The sequence below is a fragment of the Phaethon aethereus genome (genome assembly GCF_964289735.1).
Source record: "Phaethon aethereus genome assembly, chromosome: 4".
NCBI lineage: Eukaryota > Metazoa > Chordata > Aves > Phaethontiformes > Phaethontidae > Phaethon > Phaethon aethereus.
Window position 1 is genome coordinate 16,075,811 of NC_138578.1, and position 11,655 is coordinate 16,087,465.

The 11,655-nt window shown below is 45.1% G+C and overlaps 1 protein-coding gene across 1 annotated transcript in view; it reads right to left on the reverse strand.

The window, feature by feature from the left end:
- ZNF827 (zinc finger protein 827) overlaps positions 1 to 7,746 on the reverse strand; it is a gene marked incomplete at both ends in the record, with an annotated part of 103,678 nt that extends 95,932 nt beyond the window's left edge. The window contains one exon of the mRNA XM_081999258.1: positions 7,704 to 7,746. Coding sequence (XP_081855384.1) covers positions 7,704 to 7,746 — 43 coding nt within the window. The remainder of the gene's footprint in view (positions 1 to 7,703) is intronic.
- Positions 7,747 to 11,655: the final 3,909 nt, after the last annotated feature.

Sequence of the window (11,655 nt, forward strand, 5' to 3'; positions counted from 1 at the left end):
TTGAGAGGTTTGGGATTTTTTGAGATGAGTAATTATTTGTACTACTATGCAAGTCAAACCAAAGTCTAGAAGTAGCTTGCAAAAAATTTTTGTTCATTCATAAAGTCACACGTGGGGATCACTCATTATGCTAATACACCCGTTAAAGCCATCAGTTCTTTTAATGCATTTTTCTAAAAGTTATTTGCCATTTATTTGAAAGAATTCACCGGAATCCTCATTTTTGCCCTGATAGGGCATCTTACAAATTCTAACAGGCACCAAGATCCAGGATGTGTCCATTCACTTAAAACAGGAAGTTGTAATTTTAAAGCTAGCTTGTGCCAAATCTTCTGCCTTACAGAAACTTTCAGATAAAATCTAAGATCATGCAGGGAAGAATTCTTTGTACCTGCATAGAAAGCCCTGTAATAGAGGAAAAACATCCAAGCAGCAAACCCCAGATGAGGGCCAGCAGAGCTATAAACCCTTCTTGAGGAAGGGAATCCCCAGAGGTAGGACCACGCAGAATTCAAAGGGATGATGACACTAGCTTGCTTTGAGTTGCTTCAAAAATTTTATTTCTACGCTAGTGATAGAGCATCCCAAATAAAAGAAACCAAACAGTGCAGATGTTTGGAACCTAAGTTTGCTTTCTGAAACTGCTTATTAAACCACTCATTCAAGACCTCTACCATGCGGTAATCCTTTCATTTTTAACATCATTTCTGCTAAACAGCAGCTAAATCATCAGTCTTGCATAAAAACTTCTCTCTTTTGGTCTACTGTACTATCAGCACTAGTCATTCTTTCCCCCCAGCTTCCATCCCTACCACCTACGTTCCAAGAAAAGCAAGGGAAAGGACTATTTATTGAGCCTGGTTTTTCTCTCCTTACTGCATGTTTCTCAAAAAAATCCCCCATAACTCTTTCATGATTCTAAATTAATCAAACTTGGGCTCTGTGTGTGAATTCTTAACCTGCAAAACAAAACAGGCTTGTCTTAAGTCTTAGGCTTAACTTGGGATTCTACTACTCAGTGTAAAGCAGGAAATTCTTTGAAAGGCAGGAGAACCTTTAAGGAATAGAGCTAACTACTAAGCAGAGAGGTTCAGACTAAGCACTCAAAATCTTTGGAGTCCAGAACAAAAAGGGTATCGGCCTGTAAATGCTACTGAAGGTATGCAAGGAAAAGAGAAAATGTTTTTGGGAGCATAATGCTTCCATAATTGTGACTCTAAGTTAGTCTGTAAAAAAGAAAAATTAAGACAAGCTCTCATGTGAGCTTATGGATACATGTTAGTGAATCCTTCATTAAAGTGGCCACAATGCAGCCTATATGTGCAGAACCAATACTGACTGTACCCTGTAGCATGCATCCTTTCAACTGAAGCATGGGTCAAGTCTGAGTTTTATTATTTAACTACATTTAAAAAAAAAGAAAATCCTTGGGGAAAGGTATATTATCCACCTTTTTGAGTTGTTTGGGTTTTTTTCCCTCCAGCCCAACACAATTTTCTTATTCTTCATGCCCATATCAGCCCATATAATTTATTATTCTTCATAGAAAACATTTTTTTAAAGTGGAATAAAAAGTTTTACTTTGGGGGGCTGAACGAGAGAGGAAGAGAATTTTCCCTACCCCCTTGAAAACTGGATTCTATTACATACTGCTAGCTGCTTTGCAGTCCAGATTTTTGGCATATTATTATTTTTGTAAAACACATGATACTTTAGCCTCTGTACATCCTGAAGGGTTTTGTATATGTAATCATAAATCATACAAATCATGTACCGCAAATGGCAAACTAGGCAACAAAAAAATTATATACCAGACACCAGGACAAAATGTTATCTAGAAGATACACTCTTCAGGCATGATTCTAGAGTAGTTTAGTAGCTGTAACAGTAGAAGGATGCCAGGCATAAGCCATATTAGCTCTCCCATAATATAGAAATAACATCTATATTATGATTTCCTTGCAATGTGAAAGAAAAGAGTCCTCTATGCTGTGCTTCATGACAAATCACATGCCTCATGAAGCTTCATGTTAGAAACCCTTTTAACTTCCAAAAAGTCCTCTTTTGTAGGTCATGCTCTCATTATCTTGCTCTGGGATCTCGTCTGATTAAATTATAGGAAATTACTAATACTTCACTTTGAACAGCCAGCTCCTCCTGGCTCTTCTTCTTTTTTTTCTAAACTTAATTCCTCCTACTCCTGCCTTCTTACATATGAAAAAGACAACAATCACTGTTACAAAGATTAAGTCATACTCTTTTTTCATCCATTTTAAAATTTAAAATTAAAAATGCATTCTGTCTGCATGTTCTTACACTCCCCATTCCACTGCCCTACCTGCAAGTTTTCCTGTTTGGCCAACTAAAAAGTTTGTCGGTTTGTTATATAGTCTTTTGCACCCTTGCCCCCTCTAAAATTTAATTCATAAGATCCTAAAGACTCATATAGCTTAATGAGCACAACACTGGCTCTTTGGCAGTCCAATTTATACTCCAGTGTGATTTATTCATATCTTGTACTATCAGACAACACTAAGACATAGTCTACCATTGAATGGCTTTAGACATTGATCATTGAATGATTTTATACAAATGACTTAATTTGTATAATGAAAAAAAAAAAAAGCATACAAATTTAGAGACAGATACTTTACATGTCAGAAAGAATCCCCATAAAGGGAGAAGATATTTCTGAAAAGTCTATGACAACTTTGCTATCATGAGATAGAAAAAATAAGAGCAGTGTTTTCAGGTGGATTAATGTGGTTGCCACTCCATCCACCAAAAAGCTGCTGTTCATTTGAGAGGTGCATTACAGTACCACCAGGACAACCATGATGATAGCAATAAAATTATTAACCTAATCATACTAAGAATAATAATTTTCCCTACATGGATCCTCTTGTCGACAATGAGCTATATCATGACCCCTACAGCGGTAAGAGGTTAAAAATAGTAAATAGAAAATATGTTAAAAGCTTCCCCTTGTACACACAACGTCTGCTAGTAAGGTAATAAACTCTATTAAAAGAGAAAGATTCCTGTTCCTGGCAAAAGCCTTTTGTCTTGGAGGCAACTCTCAAATGCTGAAAGGCTTTCCTGACATTGGGAAGTCTTTTGAAAAACCCATCCAACACATCCTCTCTTGCTATCAGAAAGTATCAAATGAAGCAAGCTGCAGAAATAAAAAGAAGGAAGCTCTAAATCACTGTTAATTTACTTGTTTGACAGTATTTTCTTTACACTCTGAGGATATAATCCAGCAATAAAAAACCAATATAATAAAAAGCTTCACAGAGTTTAAGGGTGTTTTTTACTGTATGGAAACAGCTGAACACTTCAACATACTATGTGAAATAGCTAACACTATACCTGACCATGAAAGCAAGAAGAGGTATACCCTCTCATTATCACATATCTAGCTTTTGATATTGAAACTAATATTGTATCAGTTCTGTATCTTCTTAACAAAATAAATCCAACAGAAAATACCACTGCAGTTTGTCCTACATTAAACACATTCTTCAGAAAGCAGTAGTAGTTCAGACTTTTCAATGTAGCATCTAATTCTGCCCGACACTGTATAACAAATGCAAGCTTTGTATAAATGGTATTGTGGAATTCATTCACAAACTGCATTGCTTATAAGCCTCTGAGACAGAATCAAAACCCAAGGAGTATCGATTGCTACACTTAAGGCAATGTAGCGGTCTAAATCTTAAACATTTACTCGAGTACCTCAAAACTTCCCAAAACTTTTACTTTTCAGGCTGAACTCTTCCAAGTCACATTTGTGCAGTTCAGAGGAAACAAGACTTTCAGGAATTCTCAGAAAACAACAGTGTGAGGTAGAATGGAAAATAATGCAACAAGGAGAAGAAAAACAGTTTTTTATAAAAATTGTATTTATACATACATTTTTAAAGATTCTGGTGCTAATTGTATAGATGAGGAAAAAAACCACCTAAGTGCTGAAGTAGCTGAAGGGGGGGGGGGGGGAAAAGCCATAACAGACACGCTAAGGAACGAGCAAAATTCCTTTAAGCATTCCAGTGAAAATGAATTGACTTGGACTTCACTGGGTTAGTGACATCCAAAAGTAATTGTAAGACACACGTGCACTGGGAAAATTTTTGACTTATGGACCTAACTCTGTCATTGCAAATTGAGTCTACACTGCCACAGTATTTAGTCACCAAGCAGTTACCAAAACCTGACTTCCTTACACACAGAAACTCCATTACAATACACATTAATATTCGAGTCTCAAAGGGCCCATCCACCTGAATGAACCCTGAGGTTCATCCTGCTTTGAGCAGGGGGTTAGGCCAGGCGACCTTCAAAGGACCCTTCCAAACTAAATTAGCTGTAAACAACTCCAATGACTGGAGGCACAACCTTAACTTTGCCCTGGTAAGCAGATGCCACCAAAACACAGTATTATTGCATCTAGTAATAACAATCCTTTTTTTCCTTCAAAACTGAAGCACCAGTATCTAGCAACTCCCTTGAAACTAATTTAAATTGTTGCAACAGCCTGGTACATCTCTAGCAAACTCTTGTACAGAGAACTCCTTCACCATAGCATGCGTTTTGGCAGGACAGTCTTCTCTTGGGAAATTACCTCTCCATTTACACACGGGCTGTCCAATGAAATCAATGGACACAAGTATAAAATCAAGGTCCCGGTCAGCAGCAGCTGCATACCGTCACTTCAAGCTGCGTGACAGCATTCTTCGGGTGCATTTTAGGGTATGTAACAATTTATAAGAAATTAATTGAGGCCTAGGGGTCCTGAGAACACAGGTTCCTATCTAAGCTATACTACTGTCCACAGGACTTGCCAGACTATGTTACATTTGCTCAGTTACACTGTAGCACTGGTAGATTATTCTCTGTATCAACATCTTACTATGTATTTCCCAAACAATTGCAACAGAATCCAAAATATCACAGAGAAGTTCAGTAAGACACTACACCATTTAGGTGCACTGGAGAGGATTCATGCGCCAGCAGCAACATGTAACGTAACACAAGAGTGAATCATAGTTTGATACCCACAATGGGGCAGAGTTAGGTTGAATACAGCATTAGCTGTACTCTTTCTAGATATGCATGGTGCACTTTACATTCTTCTGCATTACCTGTCTTCTACATTAATACTTCAAAATGAAACACACACACTGTTCCTCTAAGGAATGTATTGCTAAAAGCAGCTGAAATTGTAGAATAAAAATGTATTTTACACTGAGTACCCATTAAAGCAATATGTTGCTAAAAAAGAATAAATCACTATTTATAGCATTTGCAGACTGAACGCAATGGATTCCAAGGCATTTTTCTTAATCTGCAGGAGTGCAGGCTATTCCTGCAATTCAGTATACCTGCAATTCTTCCTCAATTATCTAATATATTATTATTATTGTTGTTGCTGTTGTCAAATAATAGTTTTTAACCCAATGCTATCTAGTTGTGAAATAAATTAAAATAAATCCCATTTTTGGGATGTCCCACAGCATTCATGTGGGACAGAGCATGTGCGTGTTTCACACATCAGGAAAAAAACTCCCATGAATGGCACTAAAAAATTAATCCCAAAGAACTGCAAATTAGGCCGTGCATTTAAAAAAAAAACAAAAAACACCAAACAAAAAAAAACACCCAACCAAATAACACAGGCACAACTCGATTTGCACAATGAAGGCAATTGTTCCCCAGCCCAGAAAAAGCCGTGACTTCCCCCGGCGCGGGCGGTCAGGAGGTCGGGGCCGGGGGGAGCCTCAGGCGCAGCCCGGCGGCAGGGGCAGGCGAGGGCCCGGCGCCGGAGCCGAGTCCCCGCCGCCGCCGCGCACAGGAGCGGCACGCCCGAGCGAGCTAAAATGGAGCCCAGGTTTGATGTCAGCCCGAGAGGCAGGCGGAGGGCAGCCGCACCGGGGCGGGGGCGAGGGCAAGGTCAGCGCCCGCCCCGCCGCCTCCTCCCGCCCCGGGAGTCGCTTTTCGCCTCCCCTCTTCCCGCAGGGCTTCTGCCCAAACCGGGGCGGCGGCGCTCGCCCCCCCGCCCCCGGCCCGAAACGCCCCTCCAGGGGCGCGCAAGGGCCTGTGCGCCCGGGCTTGGCCCCTGCCCCCGCCCGCCGCGGCCGGGGCGCTGCGGAGGCGGCCGCCGCGCTCCCGCCGCCTCCCCCGTGGCGGCCGCCCCGGCCGCCGCTCTGCTGCCGGCGCGGCTGTTCCAGCGGGCGGATCGCGAGAGGGCTGCGCGGGGGCAAATGGCGAGAGGAGGGGGAGGGAGGAGGAAAATTAAACCAACAAACCCCAAAACATAAAAAAAAAAAAAAACAAACCCCAAGCAAACCCCACAACTCAAGCCCTCGACTCCGGCGGAAAGGAGCAGGAGAGTGAAATATTTGCGGGGCTGCCAATGCCGCCCCGGCCCGTGTGCCGGTGCTGGAGGGGTGGGGGCCGCTGCCCCTGCCCCTTCGCCCGCACAGAGGCGGGGGGGCCGCGCCGCGCTCCACCCGCAGCGGCGCCCCCCGAGCAGGGGCCGGGGCCGCCCCGGTGAACTCCCGGTGACCGAGCCCGGATCCGGCAGCGGCGGCTCAGCCCGAGCCCGGCGCAGAGGGGCGGCGGGCACGCTCTCCGCGGATGCGCCGGAGGCAGACAAATGACCCCACCACCCCACCCCCCGCTCGCCTTAAACCAACCCCGGGGCCAAGCAGGGGCAGGGTATTTTTAGGTCCCTTCCCCTCCCCGCCGCCTCCCTTCTCCATAGCTGCCGAGCGACTAATACAAGGGGGGTGAGGGGGTGGGGGGGAAGCGAGCGGGAGAAAAGTTAACTGTTTTGCAAAGAGGGGAGAAAATAGGCGGGGAGGGGAGAGGGAGCGAGAAGGAGCAGGGCAGGGTGAGCTGTGTCAGGGGATGTGTGTGTGTGTGTGCGCGCACGGGGCGCCCCAGGCGGGGGATCAGGACGCACTTTAGCCCTGTGCTCTGCTGCTCTCGCCTGGGGCAGCGCCGCCGAAGCCCGAGTCTCGCCTGACCCTTCATTTCACTGCGGCCAGGAGGAGCCCGGAGCCCGCCGCCGTCTCTCCCTGCTCTGCAGGGACCTCGCCTGCCACGGTCTGCCTCCCCACCGCTCCCGCCCTCGCCGGCCCGGGCGCCCTCCGGGGCGGCCATGGGGTCGGTGTGGGGTGCCTCCGCCGCCGCCGGCCCCCGCTCGCCTCCCCCCGCTCCCGGGCCGCCCAGCCCCGCCGCAACCTTTAGCCGAGGACGGACCTCTGGGCTGGTTCCGCACAAGACGCCAGCAGCCGCTTCCCCTCTCGCCGCCCTCCCCTCCGGTGCTAGCCCCCCTCCCCACCCCAATAAAACAGACACCCCCCCCCCGGCCCCCAAAGAGAAACCCACACCGCCCCCCCCCCCCAGCACAAATGCACAATCACGGGCGAGGGGAGGGAGAGGGAGGAAAGGGCGAGAGACGCGAAGAAAGAAGGGGGGAAAGGAGAGAGAGAGGAAAAATTAAAAGGGCACAAGGCTGTTCATCACCAACATGGCTGCCTTAGCTCAGACCTAAAAGAGGAATAACCCGGGCTGTGTCTTTGTCAGTTTCACCTCTGTAACCCTAAACTAATGCACGAAACGACGGAGGCGGCTGCAGAGGGGAAGGAGACGGGGAGAGGAGGAAGGAGAAAATGGCAAAAAGAGGGGGCACTTACGTGAAGAGAGGCGCTTGGGCTGCTCCTGCTTCCTCCTGGGCATTTTCCCCCTTTTTTCACATTCTCCTCCTTGGTTTAACGGGAGATCAAATAAGACCGGGGGGGGAGGGGGGGGCACAGACAGGCACAAAGCCGGGGCCCCCGGGGGAGCTGCTAACCGGGGCGGGTTTTCCCTCTTCGCCGGGGGAAAGGGGGCTGAAGCCGGTTTTCCCGGAGCCACCGCGAAGGGCTCCCTCTCCCCCTCTCTCTTTCTTTTTCCTCTCTACACCCCCCCCCCCCAACCCGGTCGTGCACCTGGCTTGTCCCCGGTCGCAGTATCCCTCAGCGGCCGGGGACGCGCTCCCGGCGGGCGAGCGGGCGCCGTGCCGGGGCGAGGGCTGGAGCGGCGGTGCCGAGGGCTGCGCCCCGCGCGCCTCCCGGCCCCTAACTAACACTAATGCCGGGATCAAAGGGCAGCGGCGGCGGCGCTCACGGCTCGCCCGCGGGCGGCAGGCAGCAGGCGGGCAGCAGGCAGGCAGCGAGAGGCAGACAGGGACACACACACCCCCAACACACACACCCCGGCGGGCGGGCACACACACACACACGCGCGCGCGGCCGGGCAGAGCAAAGGGGACGGTGCCACCGCTCCCCCGCTGCGCGCCGGCGGGGTTCAGGGGGAGGATGCGCTGCCCCAGTCCCGCATCCGCGGCTAATTCGCTCTTTAACACACACCAAAAAAAAAGGGGGGGGGGGAATATTTGTGGGTCTCGACCATTCGTACTGCAATTCCCTCATTTCTGGTGGGAAACAAAAATAACAAAAATCACCTTTTTTTTTTTTTTTAAATTAAGACGTTTTGTTCTCCTGTGTTAGGAAAGAAAAACTGCACCAGTGCAAAGCCAGCCCCACAGAATTTCTTGGACGTGCTCAGCTATTCCTCCACAAAGCAGAGGGGCCGGAGGGGCTTATTGGCACTGAACTTTAGTAAAGGGGGAGAGGGCGATTAGATACAGCTCCCTCCGTGCCAAATTAAGCGTGCAAAACAAGCAAGGCAGGAAGGTGGGCAAGTTAGTATGTGGACACGCTCTTCCAGTATCAGGTTCTGACGATTTCTAGTGCAGGTTTTAAAAAGTGGAGAGAATGCAAGCAGCATGAAAATCCCAACTCCTCGAGAAGAGCGTGTGTGTGTCTGTGTGGGGACGGGGGGAGGAAATCGAGATTAGGTCACCCCTAATGGTTGATTCAACTGCTACATGACACTCCTACAGGGCACACGGCAAGCTGGACCTCTGAAATTTACTTTTTTCCCCCGCTATAATGCAGGTATATGAAGCTTTATCCTGAAGCAATTCCAAGGGTGCATTATGAAGCCCGGATAGCAGTTTTCATTAACTGATACGTACTTTCATTACTTCACAAATCACACATCTTTCTTCAAAGACAGACATGAAGGGAGGGGGAATAGAAGAGGGATTGGGTCTCACTGAAGCACAAAAGGTACTTCGTGAAAACGAAGTGTTGTCTCTGTGACTTGCAGTCATTCGGATAAAAGTTCACACAGAGGTTGTTAATGATTTAAACTCTAAAACCTGTTACTACAATTGAAGTAAAACTGTTTGAAACACGTTGTTTCATATAGATCTCTCTTTCTGTAAGGAAACTTTGAACTTGGCAGAATACATAGTTGAGATCATGAGTCAGGTGTCACAAAAATAATTTAAAAATGCATTATTCTAGAATGTATACCTGTCAGATTTTTTTTTTTTGCTTTTGACAACCTGACTCATCATTTTATCACATCATTTTTAATCCTAACTTCAAAACACTTTTTTGTGGGTTTTTAAACAAACAACTGTCTAGGAAAACACAAACCAGAGTTTTGCAACCTTTTAAACAATTTATACTCTTAATCACCTCAAGTTAGAATGGTTTTAAATAGTATTGTACCCATTTTACAGCCACAGCTATATTTTCTACAGAAAAAAAGCCTAAGTAAGATTTAGAAGATTATATATATGAGAATCTCAGGTTCATTAGCATGCATATGCAATTCTGAGTTTGAAAACCACATGTACAAAGCACACTTCTACTGAGACAAAATAGACTCCTCCTGACTTCAGCTGGTTTACCATCTCACAATACAGCTAAAATACTTCATTTTCATGGAGAGATTTACTTATTTTTAATCCAGAAGTAAAAACAAAAGTGTGAACCTGACAGAAACAGGGCTGGAGATTAATCCAAACAGCTACCTTACACTTACTCATGATCAAGAGTACCAGAGTCAGAATATTTAGGTCCTGTCTTTTCCTTCAGTTCTCCAGATTATGCTGTTTTTGGAGATCTGTATAGCATTAGTAATGATAACCAAAAATATCAGAGGCATTCTTTACTACTGCTCACAAACCTCAATTTTGACATGCCTGAGACTAGCAACAGAACTTTGTTCACTAATAAGAGTTGCAGTGCTAACCCCTTCTTAATTATTTTTTCAATACACTCTAATGGCAATTGTGTTGAACTATGCCAGCTTTGTGAGCAGTAGCTTTCTGTCTGTCCAAATGATCCTATCTGTGCAGGAGGCCAAGAAGTAGCCATTTTGGAAAGGGAAAGAGTGCTGGCTCTGTGCTATGATCCACCGCTTCTGTGGCAGCCCTTCTTCGGGTGCTCTAGGAGAACGGGATGTAAGAAATACTGTGTTCTGCATCATCACTCTTTCCACCCTCTATTCCTCATGCATTTCTCACATAAATTAATGTTGACATTGTCAGCATTAATTTACAATACACTGTGTGGTGTTTTTTTTTTTTTTCCTCCTCCATCATTTGAAACCCCCTTTAGGGGAGTTGAGGTGGCTGCAGCAAAGACACTACGGGAACACAGCTCTTTGAAGGGCCATGGGGACTGGCAAGACAATAGAGCAGCACTAAATCTCTTTGAGGGTGACCTTGGCTTCGATAGACATCCCAACAGTTTGCCTAAGAGTTTAGTGGGCCAAGCCTTAAGCCTGTTCTGCAGTGAAAGAAATCCCAATGGTTGAATGAATTATCTCAGGGAGAAACTTTATAGTGTATAGCTTTGAAGAGTTTCTAATCCCATGCCTGGAAATACTCAAATACTCTATATGGCAACAATTTGGTTCTTCATATCTGTCCTGGCTAATTGTGTTACTCCACATATTGTCCTAATCAATAGATCGTATCCAGCCATCACACTGAAATCGAAGATACATCAGTCCTAACTTTACATTCTTTTATATATTGGTTTAAGGAAGATGACTAAGGGCATGATGCCATTTTAAAAATAATATTCCATTTTATGTTTGGTGGTATAGTAGGAAAAAGAATGAAGTCAGCTGACCATACTTTTGAAAATTTCTAGTCTAAACACAGGAAAATAGTTGCAAGTCTTCCACAGATAACATAATATAAATAATGCATGGCTTCTGCAGGTCCTACTATTAATAAATAATGATTGTATGGCACCTTCCAAACACCAAACCTAGTTACACATATGAATTAAGTTCAGCCTCAGAAACCACTTTTGAACAAAGTAAATATTTTCTTCACTTACTCAAGTAAAAATGAAACAAATCAAGTAAATAAGATTTTACACAGTAATAAATGATGTTAACATTCTTAAAACCTTTGCAGGGTGTCTAGCATCCAAACTATCTTATGTAATTTAACAAATACTTGAAAATGTTGCTAAACAGAAACCAAAAAGTAGGCTGACATCCTTGCTTTATTCTTTAAAATGTTAAACAGTTCTGTTCCCAGTCTCAGATTTTTTTTTTTTTTTTTAAAAAAGTGTACTGAGTGGAAAAATGGGACCATTTTAACCAGTTCTTGGGCCCCATACCAATCCATGGTATCAGGACATCTCTGCTTAAAGTACAGCCTACCAAAATGATGGTCAGATCAGCTGTGTGTCCCTGCGCATAAGAGGAGAGCTATTAAAGAGGGTCCAT